General features: G+C 46.5%; 1 protein-coding gene and 1 long non-coding RNA gene across 7 annotated transcripts in view; one reads left to right on the top strand and one right to left on the bottom strand.

Annotated features, from left to right (window-relative positions):
* Window positions 1-18,028, bottom strand: part of LOC110553182 (uncharacterized) — a 58,493-nt gene extending 40,465 nt beyond the window's left edge. Inside the window, exons 1-2 of one of the 2 annotated variants that reach the window (XR_009585105.1) lie at window positions 17,740-18,028; window positions 8,433-8,559 (exon numbers count right to left, since the gene is read on the bottom strand). This is a non-coding gene — a long non-coding RNA (uncharacterized LOC110553182). Of the gene's footprint in view, window positions 1-8,432; window positions 8,560-13,881; window positions 15,047-17,739 lie in introns of those variants that run through there. The other variant, XR_009585104.1, reaches the window with a different exon arrangement.
* Klhl29 (kelch like family member 29) overlaps window positions 16,360-24,149 on the top strand; it is a 294,873-nt gene continuing 287,083 nt past the window's right edge. For 2 of the 5 annotated variants that reach the window (XM_021644969.2, XM_060365570.1), the window contains exon 1: window positions 16,360-16,493. Coding sequence is in view for 2 of the 5 variants with exons in the window: in XM_060365551.1 (XP_060221534.1) it covers window positions 17,129-17,146 (18 nt within the window). In the remaining 3 variants the exon portion in view is untranslated. Of the gene's footprint in view, window positions 16,494-17,016; window positions 17,147-24,149 lie in introns of those variants that run through there. The other 3 variants (XM_060365561.1, XM_060365551.1, XM_060365555.1) reach the window with 3 other exon arrangements.

Below are 24,149 nucleotides of genomic sequence, written 5' to 3'. Positions count from 1 at the left end.
TCCTGTGTTGTCTGTGGTTGTAACTTAGGCTTATGAAGTTGATCTATCTGAGGGAGTTGTGTTGTGTTCTTCCTTGTATCCAGTCAGTGCATGTCACAAAATAGGTACCCAGGAAGTGCCGTTTCTATCCTTCTAGCCCAGTGTCTGGCATTAATTTTTTAAGTATTTTTCTAATGTTATTTTCCTTCTTTCCTAGAATCTGAGGCCCTCCAGCAATGGCGGAGCCCACGGTGCGGACGTGACAAACTCTCCGTGGCAGTGCTGTATGAGTCATCTAGAAATCACTTGCTCAGGCAGTCAGGTAGTAACCCAGTGCGTGGGAAGCCTTTCAAACACCCTTTCCCACCACAGCAGACACAGCTCCTAACTCAAAGCCATTCCTTCCCGATCCCCGTGAACTCTTCCACTCACTTGCCTGATGCTGGCGGATACTTCCTGATATCCTGCATCCCCCCACCCACCCCAGATATGTGCCCAAGACCTCTCTCCATTTAGCTGGGCACAGTCCAGATGCAATTCATTCTGCTCTGTCCCAGCGCCCATTTTAGTACAACATAGGCCTGATCTGGGCTGTGGGTAGATGATGAAGTTGCCAGTGTCAAAGCAGAGCATGCTGCAAACAAGACCAGAGAAAAGATGTGACACACTCTCTGACCCGGGGACAGATTAGAACCCCGGTCCCTGAACTTGCCTCACTCTCTACCGTGACCTGGTTATGAAAACAACCTGTGTTGAGCCTCAGGGTCTCATCTATAGGATGGGGCCCTCACTTTACCTTTTCTTCCTTTGCGTTGGGGTAAACCAGGCCACTGATGTTCAGGTGCTGCAATAACTGGCCCGGCTCAGGGGGCCCGAGCAGCGCTCGCTCACTGCCCACCTCTGCAGAGCATGAGCACCTGTGTAGGAAAAGCAGTTGCTTCCACTGAATGTTGTGCATTCGCATCTCCCACTCCCAGCACGTGGGTGGCGCCATGGCTACTGTTGACCGCCCTGAAGAACGGCGAGGCTTTTAACAGGCATTTCTGGAACCCTTCCATGCTCTCCCTGACAACTCTGTTACTTGGGGTTAAAAACAAACTTACGCAGCTGTGTAACCTTGAGTCTACAAAGACTGTCAGATCCTAACTCAGAAAATAACACTGTTCCAAACTCTTGTAGCTGAGAAGGCCCAAGGTGACAAAATCCAGGAAGGGAAGAAGCTGCTAGCTGAAGATGCTAAGAAGATAGCAAGAGGAAATCAGTTAAATTTAATATTAGCCAGACAAGTCTGGCTTATGTTACAGTTTAAAAAAATAAATCACAATAATGTCACAAGTAAATTAATGGTATTAAAGAAACATGTTTATTAATGCTTGGAATTTCTAGCTGAGCACAGGATAAGACAGTGGTAAAACTCACGGTGGTCCAGAGCCTGAGCTAGAATCAGATTCAAATCCCAGCCACACCTGAGCATGGTACTGCTGAGTCTACTCACCTTCCCTTGAGTGTTCCTCTCTGTTTGAGTAGAAATGATGCTCAGCTCTCAAAACCAGTGAGAGCTTAAGTTGAATAAATAAAGATACAAAGAGTTGGGGTAGAAAGAAAGATAAACAGTTCTCTAAATTATGGTTTTAATTCCTAATCTCCAAAGCTATGAACATCTTGCTTTACATGAAAGGGGAACTATACAGATATGGTTCAAGGCCTTGAAATGTAGTGATAAATTGTGACTACCCAGATGGACCTATAAAATACCAAGGGTCCTTCTGAGGCAGGGCTGGAAGGTCAGAAGCGGAGATGGTGAAATTCTGATATGAGTTGCTGCAGGCCTTGAAGATAGAAGAAAGGCCCATAACCATTGAATGCAGGCAGAACCTTGAAGCTTGAAGAGCAAGAGAAAGGATTCTTCCCTAGAGTATGCTTTAAGCTCTGAGTTCCCATATAAGATAATAGAATAATACCCAGTAGGTAGATTTAGAGTGTGCAGTGTGTCAAGCCAATGGTGATAATTCGCTACACAATATCAGAAACCCAGACAGAGCATCTGAGACTGCTTTAGCTAATGCCGGAAACATGTCAAGTTCTTAGAAATGGCAGCCAGTAATGGCAGCTACTGATATCTAGAAGGATGTCAGTCATTCTTCTCTGCTAAGCCATCGCAAAAAGGGACCATCTACTCTTTCTCTGTGGGCAGCCCATCCCTTGTGGGCAGCTGATAGATGTTTATAGAGAGTTCATTTCTTAGAAGCACCTCAATTACCCCTAGGCCATTTTCCTAAGCCCCATTGCTTCTGACACCCCTTCAGATAAGTACATACAGGCCTCCCAAAGGCTTCACTTAACTTCTGCATTTTTTGGACATCAGAACCACTTTTCTCAGTTCTTTATAGATACTTTTGGTATGAAAAGATTCTGACACCCATCGACAAATCTCCATGAGGTGAATCCCTGGTAGGCATCATCTAGACATCTTAAACATCTTACAAAGGAAATCCATAACTAAATTCCACATTCCAGGTAGGGCATGACTCCCAGTGAACCTAGAGAGCTTCTCCATCAGGATTCTCTCCATTAAACCCACAACGGCTTTATGATTGGGGCAGCTAAACAACACGGCTGACTGATGCCATGACGTCATGTGCTGTAACCTCTTGTCCTCTCTTGTAGTGTAGCTGATTGCTCTCAGCCTAATCTCGCAGGAGACCCTCCCAGGCTCAGATGTCCAAGCTACCATTTCTTTGTTGCATTTCCTACCATTAGATTTATTTAGCTTAGTACTCTAGTCTGTTCTTCGGGTCCTGTCATGTCAATAAAAGTATTTTCTGCATTTCATCTAAAAACCTGTACAGTATGAAATAAGTTATGTATGTCTGTGATGCTAGTAAGGATAGCAAATATATTTTTTACAGTGGCATTGGTCAGCATATTTGGGTATGGCCATAAAACAACTCTAAATCTACCTACTGGGTATTCCGGTATGCAGTTAAGATTACAGTTGTTGTTTGCTGCTGTCCTGGGAAGTATTCTAGGGCCTCTGCAAATATCAAACCCAAGGATGCTCAGATCCCTTATGTAAAGTGGCATCACTGCTTACCATCTATGCACAAGCCTCTATGCGTGGTGTATCATCTCTAGATCATTTATAATACCTAATGCAATGTAGATTAAATGTGAACAGTCACTGTGTGACGGTGTTTAGGGAATAATGAACAAAAACATTAATTCATTTATGTTCAACAGAGACAATTTCTCCCCCAATAATTACTTTGTTCTACTTACAAGTGTGGAAGACCACTGTACTTCATCTTGTGCATGAATGCATCACTAGAAGCCCTGTCAAATATCCGGCTTTGGCAAGTTTTGTGTCTACCTAGCTAAAACAGCTCCCTAAATTGGCAATCTAGCAAGCTGTCTTTGTTTGCTTTCTAACAATGTGATAAAACACCATGACCAAAAGCAGCTTGGGGAGAAAAGGGTTTATTTGGTTTACACTTCCCAACCACAATCTATCATTGAAGGAGACAAGGCAAGAACTCAAGTAGGACAGGAACCTGGAGCAGGAACTGAAGGGAGACTACTGCTTACTGGCTTGTCACCCATGGCTTGCTCAGACTGATATACATATACATATACATATACATATACATATACATATACATATACATATACATATACATATACATATACATATACATATACGAAAACATGCCTCAGGAGTGTCACTGCCTACGGTTTTCCGGGACCTCCTACATCAACCACTCATCAAGATTTGCCCACAGGCCAGCCGATGAGACATTTCCTCAATTGAAGTTCCCCCTTCCCGGATGGCTCTAGCTTGTGTCATGTTACAGAAAGACTAACTAGTAACATGAGCTTACCATAGAACTGGGAATACAGCTACTTTGTTGGGGTTTTGCTTTTGGCTTCTAGAGAGTTCCGCTCCATTTTTTATGTGCTCATGAATTACCCTCAATAATCTGATCCGAGAATTTAATGAAGATGGATGAAGAAACTTGCCTCTGTAGTTGCAAGCTCTTTCCCCAGCTTTAAAACTCAGAGCTGTTTTGTCGTCCCTAGCATCCCAGTTTCTTTCAGTCTCTACATTGCTTAAGCATTACCAGGGAAGTTCTACATCTTCAGCCCTGAGCTATCTCTACTCCCTGGAGTATAATTTGTCCTGGCCCAGAGACTTGAGCTCAATTACAGCAGCTTGGTGCTGTTAGGATATCTTTACTCATCTCAAACTTCAATTTTCTCTTACCAAAGTTCTCTTTTCTTTTTCAGCCAGCAGATTGTTCTCTTTGGCAAAGATAAGGAGGCAAAATTCTTCTCTCTCCACCCCTTTTTACAAGGCCAACAGCATTGTGTTACTTGGTCTGCCATAAATCTGCAAATGCCTGGGTCTGCTTTGCCTCCAGCACTAATTCTCAAACTCTCCCAGAGTATATATGTAAAATATGTATTATATATAATATAATAATATGCTATATATTTTTTACATATATATATACATATATATATATATATATATATGTATATATATATTTCTCCAAATCTCTTCTCGGAGGCTGAGTCAATTGCTATGTTAAGAGCAGGTGTTGAAACTCATCCCAATGTGCATGGTAGCTCAGTAACAGAATTTCTTTTTCATTCTCATAAAGTATCCAAATAAACGTACTAGATCAGTGGGCAATCATTCTCCAAAGGTTTCTCCAAGTTTGATGATCTGACAGTCTTCAAACTGAACTTCTAAGGTGCTTGTGTTTGTCTACAGCATTTTTTTTTAAAGAGGAGAAAAAGAATGGAGAACATAAAGGTCAAATTTTAATGGGTCAGGTCAGATGTCATAGGTTACTCCCACTTGTGTGCCATTGGCTAGAACACCTAACTGTAAAGGAGGTTATGGAAATAGCATAGCTGCAATGGGTGGTGGGAAATGTAGTCTAGCTGCTGCAAAGGGGACTGGGAAATGTAGTCTAGCTGCAAAGGAGTCTGGGGAGTGTAGTGTAGGAAGAGAATTATGGTGAGGACTCTGCCAAAGTGGAAAAGAGGTTAGACTTTGTATTTTCAAGATTCTCTCTTGATTCTTAAGTAGGTCATGCTTTGTACAACTCTGCCCTGCCCATTCTGAGTTCTGTTCAGGTTCCCAGGGCTCTTTACAGAGTGGCCTTCATGTTGCTCTCAAATTATCTTGATTAATTTGCTGTACCCATATAATGTCCCAACAGCCTCCCCAGCTCACGTGTTCCGATCCACCTGCGTGTTGGGTGGCTCTTGTTTTCTCTACCTTTCTTCCTTTTGACTGCTTGGCAAATTCCTACTATCCAAGATTCTTGGGCAAAGTTGTTCTTCCATGACTCACCTGCCCCTAGGGGGCACTGATGGAGCCTTTCGTCCCCCTCCCCGCCCTCCCGTTTTACCTGGACTGCATCTTATTATGGTATTGATCATGCTGAGTGGCATTCACTTCGCTTTGCTATCCCATTAGACAGGGATATCCTCAAGGGCAGTGTCCTTTTTTTAATTATCTCTGTATCCTCAGCATCTGGCACCTTGCCTGGTACACGGTGGCACTCAGTAAGAGTTTGCTCTGCAGAAATCCTTACCATTAGACAACTTTCTGCAATCACTTATCTGTCCCTTTTTATTATTTTCTACTCATGACAAATAAGAAAAGCTTTCCATTGTGCTTACAATTTTGCTGCCTTGATTAACTTAATTAGCAAAAGTTTGTATGCCCCTTCATCCCCCCCCTTTCCACTCTACCCAAAGGTGACCTTCCTCATGAGCCGCCGTGATCTCAACAACAGGTATTCCAACCCTGGTAATTACACATTAAGAATTCTACAGTGGACTAGGGGAAGGGGATGAGGGGAAAAGGGACGGACAGCAGGACCAGGAGAGTTGAGGGAGGGGGTTTCAATCAGGATATATAATGAATAAATTGTGAAGAAAAAAATAAAAATTAAATAAAAAGAATTCTACTAGGATAACCCCTGCCTTCTTGAGCCATCTTCATTTTCAAGTTTACCATTCCCTAATGTTTTTTAAGATCTTCAAAATCCTGAATTCTTGAGATCCGGGAAGTACATCCTGTAATGCTTATTCTTCAACTTAATGAACAAAATGGAATCTGTGATAACTGTTGAAATGGCCAGCCTCCAAGATGCTTTCTGTCTGAAGTCTGACTCTCTCTCTCTCTCTCTCTGACTTTCTTTCTTTCTCTTTAATACACACACGCACACTTGATTCCGCACCTTGAAGGAGCCATGTAAAGATATACTCATTGACAAGGGCCTAAGTCCTACATCCAATAGTCTCAATGAAAAACTTGGAAATGAATCCTTCGTCTTAGCCCAGCCTTAAGAGTTCAGAATCCCTGGGCCAGTGACATGGCTCAGTATGTAAAGCTGATGATCTGATTTTCATCCCTGGAACCCACACGGTAGGAGGAGAGAACTGACTTTCCTCTAGCTTCCAGAAATGTGTCATGGATGTGCACACTCACTCATACACATAATGCATCTACACATATTCATACACAAAATAAATGTCTGCAGAAAAGAGTTGGGAATTCCTGTATATCATCTCAGGGGCTGGAAATCTCAACATTCTTAGAGTCTTAGATAGATTCTCTGAGGCCCGTGAGTAGATGAATGGGCATAGTTCAGTGTTTTTCCTAGATTTCAGGAATACTGATTTTACAACGCCAGCTGATACCTAACTACAACTTTGTGAGAATTCCTAAGCCCCCAAACCACCCAGGTATGCTCTGGGACTCCTGGTACTGTAGAAGACGATGAATATTTGCTATTTTTAAGAATTTTGGGTAATGCCTGCTATGACTGAGCCTGTTATGCTCATTGTCACATTAATTTCCAAACTTCAGGTCAGACTTCAGCAGCACCAGAGATGAAACCATCAGCCAGGAGCACCTGGAGTTTACCTGGGGGAAAGTACAGTGCAATTTCCATTAGTTTGAGACTGTGTCTACAAGGAACCAATCACATTCTCCACCTGTTGGATGGCTCAAACTCCCTGTTAATGGCAGGCTATCTATCTCCCTTCTCCCTGTGTGTCTGCACTGAAAATTTTATACTTGGGATTCATTGATTTGATGTAAGGATTAAGAAAAACAATTTAACATTTAAAAAGGGAAGAAAGGAAAAGGAGTTTTGAGCAGTGTGTGACATATAGTAAGTGCTAAATGAATGTCTGCTGTTACTGGCATTTTCATCATCGGCACCTCCTTATTTTATATTCTTTCACCTCAACTCACAGGTCCACTGCGTCTGAACCACACATATGCATGTACCACCGCATGTCATTCTTTATTCCCAATAAAAGAGTCTTGATCATAATTATGGGATCCTATCTGCCACCATTTTGAAATCTCAAGTTCCGTTGAGCTGAACTTATCCTGTAGATTGGTGTACAAATAACAGAACCCAAACAAATACTCAAATTTTGAGACTTTAACTCCATGTTGTTCTAAGTCCATCTATTTTTTATGTTTAAATTTTAATTGTTTCTGCTAGGCCTTTATATCATCCAAAACTCTCACGGTAACCATGAAATTGTCTGACACCATATTGACATGACTGAGGGCTTGGAGGGCAGTGAGAAGACATCTGTTGCTGCACAGAAAGATGCACAGCCATCTACTGGATGCATCTCATCTGCCCCTTTCCCTGAATCTGCACCAAGACAACCTATAAAGAATCAGGTCTTTTAATGAAAACCCTCTGGTAAATATTGTTCAAAGCTTTAAGAGTCATGAAGAGCATAAATGTACAGGGTTGTGGTAGCAAAACACTTCCTTTCCAGAGTGCTAAGGCTGAAACCTTTTTTATCTCAAGAATACTCCATTCTTCCAGTGACAATAGTATCATGTCTAAGTAGTTTCCACTCTGAGCAGTTTATGACATGATAAAAATGTACCTTCTTTTGTATACTCAGATGATGGGGCACGCCTGTTCCATTTCCCCCTACAGCCTAATTGAGCTGCTTTTTATACTTTGGCCTGAGGTTTCCTCCCCAGCTCTTCCTTTTAGGTGCCATCTACTCTGCTTCACTCTTGAAGACCTCCTTTCACCGTGTGTTTTAACCTGTGAGTTGCTTCAGACCTCTTAGAAGTCGATAAGTGGTGAGGCTAAAATAAATAAAAATGATGTGTTTCTGAGCAGTTGTATGTGAGTGGGATTTTCAGTAAAACAGCCACCAACTGAGCATCCAAGAGAAAGGGGAAGCTCATGCACCATTTCGGCCTGAAAGCTAGCAGCCTTTCTGCTTTATCATTTAGAATTTTCTCCTCATGTTTTCTTACAGCAAGGAACTCTTGGACCAGATGGTGGCTTGTATCACAAATTTGAGGCTATTTTAAGACATGTGGTAGGATGCAATGGACACTCAATGACCTTTTATGAGGCTAAATAACTCATTTCTCCTCTTACCTTGTCACCACTGGTTCCAGCAGAGAAGCCTCTGTGTCATGTTGTTGACATTCATCTTTCCACTGGCCATGTAGTCAGGAGTTCTTCCTCCTGGGTACAGAAAGTGTGTGGTGCAGCTTCAGAAGTTCTGCAAGAGATCAATAGGAAGACAAAGTGAAATTTCACATATTCCAAAAGATCCCAAGCAGCTAAAACCATTAGATGCTTGACACTGCTAAAACAGATATATGGCAAAACTCCATTGCCTCTTAGGCATCTCATTCTCAGTCTTTCCATTTGTGGAGAAAATAAAGGCTGTCCCTAGAGGAAGGGACTTGTGTGTTACCTGTTTGAGCCACAGGATGCCCCTGCTTTGAAAGTGCAAACAGTAACTCCTTAGACAAAGCCTTGACCCAGACTCGATTGTTAAATGGCTGACAGAAATGAGATTTGCTGCCTAAAGCTGGACACTATGTTCCTTTTTTCCTCTGCCTGTTATTCCTCCAAAGCACATAGGGACTATGGCATACCCAGACAGCCTGAATTGTAGTGATGACCATGGAACCTGGCAGTAAAGCAATGGTTTTCAACCTCTTGGTCTAGATCCCTTGGGGGGGGGGGTGTCTAATGACCCTTTCAACAGGGGTCACATAGCAGATATTAACATTTTGATTCATAGCAGTATCAAACTTACAGTTATGAAGTAGCAATAAAAATAATTTTATGGTTGCGGGTCATCACGACATAAGGACCTGTATGTATTAAAGGGTGGCAGCATTAGGAAGGTTGAGAAACACTGCTTTATTTATTCAATTAAGAGAGCAAAAAGACAACAAGAGACAGAGGATGGAAAAGAGTGGTGTGAACTCTGTCTTCTGGATATAACATAAGCATTACACCCATAACTCCCAACAGCTGTGGTTACCTGCACAAGACCCACAAAATATGGATAAGGGTAGCACTCTCGAGGCCCCACACCTCCCAGAAGCTCTCTCAGCAATTAATGGTTGCTGGGAGCGGTGAGTCATTTTCTTCCGTGCTGTAGCCACTGCCTAGTTACCCATGCTCCAGTAAATAACCTCCTCCTCATGCTCATGTAAACAACCCTAATTAAACCCAGCGGGTCACTAAAAACAAAACAAACAAACAAACAACATGAGAAAAGGAAGGAGACTTAGAAAGTTCAGGAGTGGGACGAGAAGGGGAGGAAGCAGGAGGGATGAGGGATAAAAATGACCAAATTATATTATGCACGTGTATTAAATTGTCAAAAACTAATAAACAAATGGAAAAAGTAAATAAATAAAACAAGGAACAATCTCGGTCGCTGTTCTAGATAGGAGGTCCCTGCCCCGCCTCTGGTCTAATTCAAGGCTTCAGAATGACCAGTCATGACATGATCCCAGCCTTCAGCCCTGCCAAAAACCCAGGGGGAGTTGACAAACAGTGGCACCAATGGACTCAGGAACACAGCAGGGGTCAGGCAAGCTCATTGCCTCTTTATTCTTAAAAACAGCGTAGAAATGTCAGAAGCCATCGGGGCTCAAGCCTCTCTCAAAAGTCTCCTGAATTTTTATCCTTACTGAGCAGGCATCGGTGAGTAAAAGAATCTTCTAAAATGCAATTAAATTTCCTTTTCCAGATCCAACCAATCATTTGGGTTTTATTTTTATACTCTGTCATAAACACTGGCCTCTTCTTAAACATTGAAAAGTAAAGTTGAGGTTTGATCATTATAAATAATTCATCAACCAATAACTATGTTCCGAGCTGTCTCCCTCCAACGCCACCCCTTCCCCTCGCCCCTCCCCCTCCCCCTACCTCCGCCACAGTAAAGGCATCAATGGGGAGGGAAGAAGCTGATCTCAGAAATACACAGACTATGTCTCCTGCCAGTTTGGGAGTCAGAGCCACCCAGGAAAATTGTTGGTGGCTCTGTTTAATTAGCACGCCTGACACCTGCAAACAAGTGGTACTAAAAAAGGTGCCTCGTTCTTGCCATTGAGAACTCCCAAAAAAAGACAGCATGAGCTCCATTCGGAGCCCTGGAATCTAATATTTCACTGATGTAGGCAACAGAGTTGTACTTTCATTTTCACCCCCCCCCCAAAAAAAACACGGGTTTTAGCATGAGTTATGCTTCAGAAACTATTTAGAATCATCCCCTTAATCTAATGCTCCTAGTACCGTTGATCTACTAGAACCTGCCACTTCCAAGAAGCCATCCTGACCAGCCTTGCTCTTGGGGATATCAGTGACCACCTTCACACTTGGAGAGCACCTCTCCCCCACCCGCAATCTAAGTACTAAGTTATATTTCTTGCTAACACTGTTGTTATTCTAAGCTTCATCATGAACAAGTCAAAGATGTTATCTAGTTGCCTTAATCCCTTTTGGGGAATAAGCAGGGTGAAGATGATAACAATCAAACCATCTTATGCCATTAAGAGTGCCCAGCTTAAATGGTTGGCACGCGCCTTTGTGACACATCACAGAGTAAGGTGGCCCCACAAACAATTCAGCAATTGTGACTTACTTCCTTTTTCAGTCAACGGTGTGGGGTCAGATTGCATCACAGACAGTAGGTGCTAAACAGATTTTTATAGACTGATTTAGTCACTGGAAGAACAGTTGGTTGGTTAGGTAGGAATTATTAATGCTTTTGATGCCAAGTAGGGGTGGTTTTAGTGGAAACATTAGAAAAAAAAAAACAGGTTTATGATGGAAATACAAACTCCAGCTAGCATAGAGGCTGGCAGCTGCTCTGTTTATATCCACTATGCTGCTGGAGACAGATGTCCTGTCAAATCTGAGGTTCTGACGAGGCTTCCACTCTTCCAAGGAACCCATGCATTCAGGAAGAGACACTTGCCCCTCGTCTTTGTGAGTGCTCTGTATTCTAAAACTGTTTCTAGTTCTAGGTCCAGAACTGACTATGAGTAAAGGCAAAAATAAGCATCCACAGTGTCCGCTGCAAGGGGAAGATGCTGAGCTAGAGGCAAAAGAAATTGCATTGGTATTTTAAGTGGAGTGAAAGACAAAACAAAACACAACAACAAAAACAAAACAAACAAACAACAAAAAAAAACAACAAAACAAAAACCCAATAGCTTTGGAAGTAAGCAGGCTAAAATCCTAGTTCTATTACCTGCTTGCTGAGTGGCTGCAGGAGCTCATCTTACCCTCCCTGGATTTAGGCAGCTGATAATATCAATTCTATAGGTTGCAATGATGACCGAGAAGGTGGCATTAATAAGAGACACTGGTACGGTGCTTGGCATTCAGTGGCTACCAAGCAAGTGTTCATGCTGCTGAGTTTGTCGCTATAAATACAAATAAAAGGAAAAGTCCACCCTGGCACAGAAGGTATGTGTGACTCCCTGGTCATCCTGATGGTGGCTTCCTACAGATAAGAGCAGGGGATTTCCAGCACAAAGCTCCTGTCTGTTTGGCTGCACAAAGAATGCCATACACTCAGTAGGAGATGAAAGCATTGGAGTGTTCCAAAGTACTTCACTGTGTATTATGAGTCCCTTCTTTCCTATCCCAGACACTTGATGAGTGTGTATTAATCCCAACCTTAGATTCTAGTTTATGATTCAGCACAGGAAGGGCTGGCCATGGGAATGCATGCCACAGAGCCAATGGAGAAATCCTCAACTATGACAAGAGTGGTCTCTGTGCACAACCAACAGGTCCCAAGTACCATGCAGAGAAATCCATGGCAGATGTGGAGCTTGTCCCTGGGAACACAGAACAGGGGAGTGAGTTACCCGGAAGAGATGTAGACCCAAGTGAGATCGATGAAGGCAGGTAAGAGATCTCTCACACAGCATGGACTCGGGCTCCCGTGTGCATTGGGAGTGCTGGGATGAACTACAATGACCTACCTGAAATGGAGTTCATGAGTAGACCAGGGCTGTTCTAGGCTGCTTCCTATCACTGCGATAAACACCATAGCCAAAAGCATCTGGGGAGGAAGGGTTTATTTCATCTTACAGCTCACAGTCCCTTATGAAGGGACATCAGAGCAAGACCTCAAGGCAGGATCCCAGAGGCCGAAAGAGGAGTGCTGCTTACTGGCTTGTTCACTATGGCTTGCTCAGCCTGCTTTCTTAAGTGACCCAGGACCACCTGGCCAGGGAAAGCACACCCAGAGTGGGCTGAGCCTTCTCACATCAATCATTAATGGAGAAAATGCACCACAGACTTGCCCAGAGGCCACTCTGATAGAGGCATTTCCTCAGTTGAGGGTCCTTCTTCCCAAATGACTCTAGCCTGCATCAAGTTGAAAAAAAAAGCAAAACAAAACAGCACAATTGATCTCTTGTCAATCCGAAACACAAACACATCACTATTAAACCAATAGCTTCTTCTGTCTCGTTCATTCCAAGATCCCCTGCTATATCACAATATAAAACTCAATATAACCATCTTTTTTTTAAATTTTTCAACATTTTAAAAGTCCACATTCTCTATAAAAGCCCAACACCTCTTTTGAAGTCTACAGCTTTTCAGCTGTGGGTTCCTACAAAATAAAAATAAAACAACTTAAATACTTTCTTACTACAATAAGGAAGACCAAGGCACAGTCACAAGCAAAGCAAAACCAAACCAAACTCCAGCATTGTAAATAACTCAGTGTTCAACATCCTGAAGGCACAAGCTTCTGGGCTCCAAATGACTTGGGTAGATCCACCTCTCAAGCTCTGCCACGCACAGCACATTTGGTTTTTCTCCTAGGTTTAAGCCAGTTCACCTTACATGTGCCACCATCCTTGGTAGTTATCCCACAGTCCTGGGGTCTCCACTGCACCTGAGGCTGCACATTCACCAGTAGGCTGACCTGAACCCTCTAAGGACTCTGACCCTGCCACATATGACAACACACAAACTGTCCTACTGATCATGCAGGTGGAAGTGTTTTCTCAGTCAGGGTTCCACCTTACGAAACCACCCTAGCTTGTATCGGTTCAGCAACAACAACAGAACCCAACCAGCACAAGGGCAGACCTGTGTATACGCAGTCCAGCTTCACAGCAAATAGCTGGCAGCTAGACGTGATTCCACAAAAGAAGATGTGGTTTCTCCAAATCGTATTTGCATTCAGGCTCAGATGAAATGAGGGTAAGGTGAGACTTGTGTGGACGCACCCTCCGTCATTCTAATCCCTATAGCTCATCTTTTTTCCCCTGGCATTTTGACCTCCTTATGAGCAGGCGTTGCTAACCAAAGAAAGCCTTCCTCTAGGCGAAGATGCCAGCCTGCCCCTCTTTTCTGACAATGCCTAGCAAGGCAACTGGGAGAATTTTTTTTATCTTCTTTTTCTTTATTAATTACACTTTATTCACTTTGTATCCCCCCTGTGGTTCCCTCCCTCCTCCCGCCCCAATCCCTCCCTTCCTCCACCCTCTGCATACATGCCCCTCCCCAAGTCCACTGATAACTGGGAGAATTTTTCTATCCTCACCTAAAGAGAGCTGAGGACGGATTCCCGGAATGTGCTGTCCCAATGAATATTCACTTCAGGATTGTTCAAAACAGTTGGTCAGAAATGACTCATGTCCAAATTGCCAGCATTTAACCTATTTCAGACCCTACAAACCTTGGCCACTTTCTGTAGTGCCAACAGCTACTGTACAGGAAGCTGCCCGGAATTTAGCTGGTGGACTCCTGTGATGTGCACACGCAGATCATCTCAGAGGATGGCTTCCCACGCAACTGGCTTGCCCGTGGCCTTGTTCTTCTCTCTGGCTGAGATGTTGCCTCTGCATCTATTTCAAATCGCAAGTGACCCCTGCTTCTCTCCCCTACTATCTCCTTCTGGTACCTCTTTCACTATCTTGCCAACTTAGTATTCAGGCCACACCTATCATTCACCTTCCGGCGTACTTTGAGGACTTCTAGGAGCTGCTTTTCCCTCCAGCTCCCACCCTATCTCCCTTTGAAGAGCCTCTGTCACTGTCTTAATGTCACATTGATGTCCTGTCATGGGGTAGCCTCCTGTGGGATACAAGCACTCTGCACCCCCAACCCACCTGTCAAGCTTTCATACACCAAAACCTCATCTGATATCCCCCCCCCCCCAGGAAATGCAGTCACTGTAACACCAATGGGCTCTCTCCCTGCTGTCTTCCCTTCTCTTCTCTGACAGTTCTGCTACCTTCAGTAGATTATTATTATTTATTATTTATCAGACATGACACTGTACTGTGCTTCCTATGAGATGTTGAAGGATACACAACCCCTGCACCGAGTTCACAGCCGAAACAGCAGAGCTGTGGATCTGACATCACAGGAGGCCGCTGACAGAAAGGACCTCTGACAAAGTCCTCCCTCTTCCCTGGCAAAGACCTGGGTGCAGCCTAGCGAAGCCTCCTCAGACAAACCCTCCCAGATCGACCCTAAGAACCAGCAACACGCCCCCCCATTACCTAACCACCCCCAATTTCTAACCAGGCCTCAGAGTATTTGTGGGGAGGAGTAACCGGTAGAGAAGTGAAGGGGGGAAAAAACGAACCCTCGGACCATGGACCATAACCTTCAGACTGGTCTGGAGGATGGAGGGGAACCGAATCACAGGCTTTCCCTCCGAATCTCAAAACAGGCAAGGGGAGCTTTGAATCTGGGAATTAGAAACAGACCTGCAGAGTTAGTAAGCCAAGGAAGACAGGCAAAGAAAAAAAAATGTTCTGTCGGGATGAGAAAGCCCCCAGCCGGTAGCCACAGGTCTTCAGCCAAAGTTTCTCTTAGTGTTCCACTTAGGGTCTGCGTAGACAGCACGCACAGGGAGAGGGGAAGGCTCGGTCAGTGTGGCCCTTGGGAGGGCTGGCTGGGTACTGGCCGCAGCTGGAGTGTCAGAGCAGGCAGACAGGCCTGTGTGGTCTGGGCAGCCCAGGGAGGTCTGTGGAAACAGAAAAGTTCGTACATGCTCCGGGAGGCAGGGCAGATGCAAAAAGACAGGATTGGCGTGGCTCACGGTGGTCCTCCGGAGATGTGGACGTTTCCTGCTCCTTCTCGTGGCCGTGGTGTCACAGAAAGGGCGGAAGCTGGAAGACGATTGGACTTCTCTTCCTCAAACTTTTCCACCAGTTTCCTCAGGTGTTGAGGGAGCAGAATGGAAGCTCCCTTCGGTCCGGATGCTTCAACCCTGGGCCCTCAGAACCCGGAGGCCATGGCCCAGAAGCCGCGCCACGCGCCGGGAGTCTATCCGGAGCCGCCACGGAGCCGGGCGAGCCGGGAGTCACGGCGTGGGGGCGGGGGCGGCGAACGGACGATGGACACACCCGCTGGCACCGAGCCCGGGGCCCGGCGCACGGCTGCTGGGGATCCCTGGGGCCCCGAGAGCCCAGCGCTAAGCCGGGCCGGGGGCGCCCCGCCTCCCCCACCCCCCGCCCCCGCCCACTCGGGCGTCCGTGATTGGCTCCGCCCGCCCCTGGCTGCGCGCCGAAGCCCGCCTCCCTCGCAGCTAAAGCAGACGGTACCCGGAGAGGAGCGAGCCAGAAGGGAGCATGGTCCCCGCGCCGCGGCCGCGCCAACCCCCGCGCCGCCGCCGCCGTCCCCGCCGCCGCTGTCCCCGCCGCCGCCGAGCCAGCCGCAGCTCCAGTCCCGGCCCCGGCCATCGCCGAGCCTGAGCTCAGCCCCCGCCCGGAGCCCGGAGCCGGGAGCCCGGAGCCGCCAGCCCCAGCCCCGCGGCCGCCGCGGCTGCGGGGAGAGGGCGGGGGCGATGCTGCCGGAGCCGCCGCCGCCGCCGCCGCCTCGATGAGAGCCGCGCCGCACCGCGCGTAGCCGCGCAGGCTGCCAGGCAGAAGGACCGACTTCCCTCTCCCGGGCATCCTCCCTGGGCTGCCGGGAGGCGGCGGCGGCGGCGGGGGAGGAGGAGGAGGAGGAGGGAAAGGGGAAGAAGGCGGAGAGCAGGAACGCGAGGGGGTGGACCTGGATCCGTTCCTCTCGGCCAGGACGCGAGCGGCCCCAGCTACCGCCACCCGCCGGCGCCGTCCCCTAGTCGTCAGCCCCCCTGCACCCATCCGCGACCCTGGGCTCCCTGCGCGTCGGGCCGGGGCCGGAGCGGCGCGGCCGCAGGTAAGAGCCGGGGCAGGTTGGGGCTCTTAGGATGCGGAGCGGGGCGGGGAGGCGAGGGTGGGGGGGGTGTTCCCAGGGTCCTAGGAGCTGCTGGGCCGGGCAGGACTTGAGAGTGGGGCCCGGAGCCCGGAACGCTGGGCTCGGCTCTGGTAGCAGCGGCGGCTGGAGCTGGAGCCTCCCGCGTCTGGACTCGCAAGCCTGCAGGAGCCCTTGCGCCTGCGCTGCTCCGGGGATGGAAAAAACGGGGGGGAAAAAACTTCCTGCCCCCGGGTGTGTTATGCAGGGAATGCTTTGGGGGGCGACTGTCACGGTGATGGAAGGTGCTGGAAGCTTATGTGACCCCGGACCCCGGCAGAGCTGGGCCGTGCCGAGGCGTGTGCGCCCCTCTCCTGGCCACCACCCCTTGCGCGGCCCAGGGCCCCATGCAGTGCCGGGGGGCCCCCGGGAAGCACTGGAGAGCTGGTCCCCCAGGGCGGCTGTGTGCCCTGCGGGTTGGGGAGGTGCGCGCCCGTGTGCCAAGGGAAGCCAGAGGATGGGTTCTGCCCCTCGCGTTCTCAGCCCTAGCATTTGGGGACAGGGTTTCTTCGCTGGATCCCAAGTAACTTTCGAGGTGGAAGAGCTTGAAAATCGTCTGGATGGAACCCCCCCACAGGGTGTGTTGTGACCTCCCCCCTTCGTTCCCTTGACACCTTGTGGTTTCCAGCGGGGGCTGGAGGTGGGAGGACAGCTTCGGGGACTCGAAGGGCGGGGGGGGGGTGGCGAGTGGGGAGGGGTTGTTTATGTGTGGGATAGTGGACCCGGGGACGCGTAGGTGGCCGCGCGCCCGGACTGCCACCGGCAGTGCAGGCTGGCCGCGGGGCTCACGTCCGGCTCCCCGTGGCCTGGAGCTGGCCGAGAGCAGGAGGGTTATCTGTGGTCGCGCGCGGGTGCCCGCGCTGGGCAGGGTCGGCCCCAGGCCCCGGGGGAGAGAGGCGTGCTCGCTCCGGCCCGGATGGCGGAGTCCAGAGCCCAGTTTCGGTGCGAGGCTGAGCCCGGGGCAGGTTCGGCGTGCGTTGCCCGGGGAAGGCGGAGACGCACCGCCTGCCTGCGGCTGTTCTCGGGGGAGCCGGCGACCGCCACGCGCGAGTCTCGGGTGCCTGGGTCCGCCCGCCGAGAAGCGGGTCCTCTCGCTCTCTCTCTCTCTCTCTCTCTCTCTCTCTCTCTCTCTCTCTCTCTCTCTCTCTCTCTCTCTCTCTCTCTCTCTCACCGGTGGCCTCTGGAACCGAAAGGCAGCCGCGGTCAGTTGCCACATCTCCCGCGGGTCCCCAGGGATGCCGGTGGGTGAAGAGCAGCTGGTGCTGCCGCACGCGTGGCTCTGCGAAGCGTCTCCTCTCTCCCTGTGGCGTTTGCGGCGCGGCGCGCCCGGGGCGAATCGTGAACGCAGATATTTATGTAGCATTAGGCGAGACCTCCTCGCCGGAGGGACTGAGACGCGGAGGACGCCGGGCTGCGGCTGCCGAGAAACTTCCACTTCTCAGCTCTGGGACTCCCGGGCTCCGCCGCGGCAGGCTCCAGCCCCTCATCAGCTGAGCAACGCTAGGATCTGTCCTGGTTACAGCTGTATTTATCCTCATCTCCTTCGCTTTAAAGCCATTTAAAGTCACTACAGAGTTTCCCCGCTGCCGTGTGGTCTTCCTGCTAACTCAGCCTAGGGAGGGTAGATTTGAGAAATTCTTTCCGTTCAGGGTGAATGGCAGCACATTTAATTAGCCCTCCTCTTTCCTGACTTTTTAAATTTAAATTAAGGAGGGAGGTGGAGAGCTAACTTTTTAATTATTTTTTTTTCACGGGGGGGGGGGGGGATGTTGAACAACCGAATAGATTGCTCATCTTGACACTTAGCGGAAACGTATGTGGTAAGCACAGAATAATTTAAGGGTCGGTTGTCATGCATGCATTTGACAGTCTGCATGCTCCTACATGTGTGGAGCAGAGGGTCTCAGTGTCTATGGTCCCATTATATTGTTCTGGAGTGCATTAGATTTATCACATTGCTACAAACCAGGAAATCAGTAGCATGTGTGCTCTTAAACCCTATACGAATTTAATAATGTTTAACTTCGCTTATGGGCTGATGCATTTAGCCAATTTTAATAACTTTTCTGCACGGGGATCGTATTAGTCTACGATTAAGGAAAAAAAAAACATTGTCTTTGGTCCAGTCTTTCCATTTCTGCTCTGGGTTGTGGAAATGAATAGGTCTCCAACTTTCATTTGCAAGCAACAATCCAAACGAAATGCCTAAGAGTTTTACTGAAATAAAATATCCTATGGTAGCCATGGAAACAAATAGATTAAGGGTTATTGGTTTCTTCTGTGTGGGGTGGGGGTGGGGACTTGATGTTGGGTCTCCTGAGTTTATGTTTCTAGTGAATGGTGGTCACACTCCAAATACTCAGTGTGGGAGATGAGCCACAGCAGAATTGGGTTTTGTGAGGGGTCTATTAGAACAAAGACGACCGACAAGCCCAAGAGAATGACTCCTGCTAACTGTGGTTCCTCACATCCAGAACGCAAATGCACGAAGGCATTTTTGTTTTGTTTTGTTGTTTTGTTTCCAAGTAGATGAGAATTGAGTCTGTATTTTTTTTTAAGACTAGAAGATGGGTTTTTTTTGCTTGTAAGCTATTACTAAAGAAGTCGTTAAATCCGGCCTCTATTTTCTAGGAATAAACACGTTAGAAGTGTAGACTTTAGTGTAGACGGAGTGACGGAGTGTCACAGTTACTATCAACACCTGTCAGTCTAAGGGAGGCATATCATTAGTCTATTCAAATCTCGCCTGTTTCAATATTCATACATTTCCATGGTGATCCATTCTGGTTTTGTTTACTTAATCAACCTTATAAATCTTTGGCATCAATTTCAGTTGTGCCATCTTCCTCCCCCCCATTTATAATTTGATTTGGCTGCAGCTCATTCCTAATTGAAAGCATTTCCCTCTCTTCCCGAACTAGTTTCCAGAAGTTTATGTGATTCCCAGGAACACAGAGATAAAACACCATCAGTATAGTGTTTGTTACGGCTGTGGTGTGTGTGTGTGTGTGTGTGTGTGTGTGTGTTTCCTCCCACAGGCTTAAAATAAAGCCTCTTACTTAATGGCCAAAAGATGTCAGTTTTAATCTAACAGAATTGACTGAAGTTTTTCTTTCCTACTTTTCTCTCCCTTTTCTCTTTCCTCTTGTCTTCTTTTCCCATTCCCCTTCCTCCTTTTGTGGAATAAGTATTCTTTTGTGTCTTTAGCTTGATAGGGCTTGAAGAGCCATCAAAGCCACGTATTAAAGTCTGCTTGTCCTTCTGTAAGATCTTTTCTCTTCCAGTAATGGATAGAGCCAGAAGGTTCCAGAACATCAGAGGATTTCTCAAAATATAACATATATTTAGTTGTAGCGCAAAGTGCCTCTAGGATCACAGTAACATTGTAAGTCCTCGGAACAGACAGTTTTACTTAACTGCAAGTGATGATTTTGCTCATCCGCTTTCAACTTTGCTTTCTAATGATGCAATCCCATGCTAATCGCAGCCCTGTATATTTCAGAAATATCAAGGCAAGCATTTGCACGCTACTGACTTATTAGGATCAGGCAAAGTAATTGGAACACTTAAGTTCAAAGTCAGAAGGAGAAATGGAATTATAGCCAACCTTATGATTCTATAATCTGTCAACTAAGCGCCTACTTGGGAGTAGGAGGAGGAAGAAACACTGTGAATAAGAACTGCGGCCTTCGAGAGCCGTGGATGAAGCCAAACTGGTGTAATTACAGTAAGGTGACTAGAGAAAGAGACATGTCTATAACAGATCTGCCCGCCCAGACCTTTCTTAGTGCTAGGCACAGCTCAGCATGAATGTTTAGAAACTGGGAAAATACTTCTACTTGATGAGCAGTTTTCTACTGCTCAAAAAAAAAAAAAAAAATCTAGGGTCATCTCCTAGTATGCATAAACAGTTAGGTAGGATGGTTCCTGCAAAATACTTCACATGCAATGACTTTTACCCTAGAAAATGGTTATAATAATGTTGGTTAGTAAGGAAAGGTATGTATTAGAATTCGTCACTAGAATCTGGAATAAAAAATGCTGAGATCACAGCTATCCTAAAAATCAAACCCTAAAGCTCTCCCTCCGACACATTTGCTCTGCTCAAGTCTGAGGTCACAAAGGCAGACCCTGTGCCCTTGGAGGGAACCATTTGAAACCAGGGCAGCAGGAGCTGCAAATTAGGAGGAGGCCAGTTGATCACCGGAGGCTGCAGCCCAGTCCCCGGTGGAATGAACCTCGTTGTTCACGGGCATTTCCACTGTTAGGGTGGGAAAGGAGAGGGTTCTCTCCTGCGAGGCAGGGTAGCTCTGTGAAACACAAATGGTTCCGAGCTGCACAGATGACTCACACACCAGGACAGGGACCGAGGAGCATGGGCGCGGCAGGGGATCTGGGGGAGGTGAAAAGGTCACATCCCGGATGGTGAAGGCTACCGCTGGTCCTACAAGTGTCTCCTTTTAGCATCCATGTGATGAAGTACTGAAACCTCTAAGTCATTGACCAGTTTGGATAAATTACACATATACATATAGACGTGCGTTTGTCCTTATACACACAAATATGTGCTGTGCCACTTTTTGAAATTGTGATTTAAAACAATAGCACAGAGTTTACCGTCTCCACCATTCTTATGTGAGCCGTGTGGTGAGTATTCCTGCTTCCGTTACTGAGCAATGGGTCTCGGAAACTTATTCGTCTTGTGGTACAGAAATCCTACACCCCTTAAATGCCAATGTTTATTCTCCTCCCTCTGCTGGGCAACCACCATTCTCTTTTGTGTTCCAATAAACTTGACCATTTTAGATACCACGTGTAAATGAAATAAGCCTTTTATCATTTCATCATTAGCTTATTTCATTTAGCGTCAGGCGATCACATTTTCTTCCACGCAGTCTCATATGTCAGAATTTCCTTCCTTAAAAACTGGTTAATATTCCATTGAGTATATGTATATTTTGTTCGTCTGTTGGTGAATGTATGGGTCATTTCCACCTCTAGGCTCCTGGGAGTAATGCTGCAGTGAATTCGATTGTGTGGATAGCTTTCAAAATGAGGCTCTTCATTCTTTGACAGCATATACCCAGAAATAAGATCACTGCATCCCGTCACTTTAGCACCGACAAATGTAGGTCTCTTGTTTTAGGAACTTGGTAGGAATGCAGCCAGTCGAAATAATGTCAAATATGGAATGCGGTAGGTGTCACTGACATTCTTCTTTCCTGTTTGGTGTGCGCATTCCCTCGAAAGTCTCTCCAGTTTCTTGTGTTTTGCCTTGGGGGGTTTGGCTGAATTTTGGTGACATTGAAGAAAGGGTGGCTGCGGGGCTTCGTATGGAGGTTGCAGTCCACTCTCTGTGTAACCTTGGCAAGAGCCGTTGTCTCACAAGGCTCCTGGGAGGAAGCATGGTAGTTGTCTGGGACCGGAAGAGACCCCTCCTCGGGCCGGTGAGATGGTTCAGTGAAGCGGCTCTCAACAGGGTTCCCATATCAGCTATTTACGTTATAGTTCATAGCAGCAGCAAAAGTACAGTTATGAAGCAGCAACGAAAATAATTTTTTGGTTGGGATTCACTACAACATGAGGAGCTGTATTGAAGGGTTGCACCATCAGGAAGGTTGAGAACCACTGACTTACACTTGCTGGCAAGCCTTGGGATCTGAGTTGGCTGCTAGGGATCCCCATGGTGGAAGGAGGGTGCCGACTCCTGCTGCGAGTGTTGCGTCCTCCCGCAAGCACGCTGTGGCACACGCATGCACAATTCGCGTTTTAAAACAAGGTTCACACACAATACATAAATTAACCTAAAAATGTGTTTTTCGAAATGAACAGGAAAACCTGCTAAAAACTTGTACCACAGATAGAAAGACAGATGGATGGATGGATGGATGGATGGATGGATAGATGATAGATAGATAGATAGATAGATAGATAGATAGAATGACTCACATACAGATCTCTGGAGCGTGGACATTCAGAGAGGTGACAGCAAGTTACGGAGCGGATTGCAGTGGGACACTGAGCCCTCCCGGTGTTGATCCTAAGTCTTTTAATGATCTGTCAGGGTGTGTGTATGCTGCAGTCTGTGAGCTTCATATGATAATATGAGCTCTGAAAAGCGTAAGATGATTTGCATCACAATTCCAACGGTTCAAAATAACCCTTCATGGATTTGATGTATATGAACTTTTAATTCCATTTTTAGTATCATAATTTTAGCATTGTCGTGGATTTCAGAGGTCAGCTAATCTACCTATTATTCAATCAGCAAACCTTTCTCAAGCCCCAATAATAAAATAATAATAGCTTCTGGTTAGGGCTGCCCACCATATTTTAGTACTTTACATATATTATCTCTAATCCTCGTATCAACACCATGAAGCAGGGATTATCCACACTTTACAAACGATGATGAAGCTCAGAGGTAATCAAGTGGCCCATAGTCACAGGCCCAGCCACATACAGCCACTGATGTGGCTGGTCATACCGCTGAGTTCGAACACAGAATCCTCAGCTACTAAGTCTCATGGGCGTGCACGCATGCATGCTGTGTGTGTGTGTGTGTGTGTGTGTGTGTGTGTGTGTGTGACCAAGCTAGGCTTTCACATGTTGAGGATAGAACCCAGGGCTTCATGCAAACTAGGTAAACAAACGCTCTACTACCTAAACCCCATTCCCAGCGCGGTGTTCATTTCTGATTGTACACAGCAAGTCTTGGTGTGCTTGTACCAGTTCATGCTGCCTTCCGTGTATGAGGAGCTAGTTCGTTGTCCATGGAAACGAATTTCTTCCCCTCTTTCCCCTCGACACGACACCCCCTTTTATTTTTCTTTTTTGACACAGTGTCTTACTTTGTAACCCTGACTAGCACAGAACTGGCTATGTAGACCAGGCTGGCCTTGAACTCACAGCAATCCTCCCGCCTCTGTCTCATGAGTACTAGGATTAAAGGCATGGGCCACCATGCCTCACTCTTGCTAATTAATATTTTACGTAAAATAGTAATATTAGAAGGAACATGAGTTTAAGACAGTTAACCTAGTCTTGCCAACATCCACTGTCAGACTTATTTTTTATATCAGTCTACCTGGTTCCATTTATACCTGGAAGACTAATGAGAACAACTTCCATATGCTTGGATGGGACCTGTTTCCGTACAGTCTGTGTAGAAAAGAAATGGCTACAGAGAAAAAATAAATAAAGTCAAGCTTATACTTAGACCTACTCAATGCTAATTGGACCTAGCCTTTTTTTTTTTTTTTTTTTTTTAATGTCAGGGGTGTCTGGCACAATGTCTGGCATTAAATTCCTTGGTAAAAGTGTTTGTCTGTGTGCCTTTCCACCCAGAGAAGGTATCAGGTGATAAACATCAAAGCCTACGGTTCAAATTTTCTTTTCACTCAGTGACTGCGTAGATACATGCTCAGAGTGTCATTGTGTAGAATTTTAGATACTATATTTGGGCCTGTATCTATTAAATATGCTTGTTGATGAATTCTAAGTAATCTAAATGGAATCTTGGAGGATTTATGACTTGAGACTTTGAAGACTAATTTTCTCTTGGAGCTGCATCATCCCAGT

This window comes from Meriones unguiculatus, chromosome 1, assembly GCF_030254825.1.
Source record: "Meriones unguiculatus strain TT.TT164.6M chromosome 1, Bangor_MerUng_6.1, whole genome shotgun sequence".
Taxonomy (NCBI): domain Eukaryota; kingdom Metazoa; phylum Chordata; class Mammalia; order Rodentia; family Muridae; genus Meriones; species Meriones unguiculatus.
The sequence above is the reverse complement of the archived record's forward strand: the minus strand, read 5'-3'. Positions and strand labels throughout refer to the sequence as shown.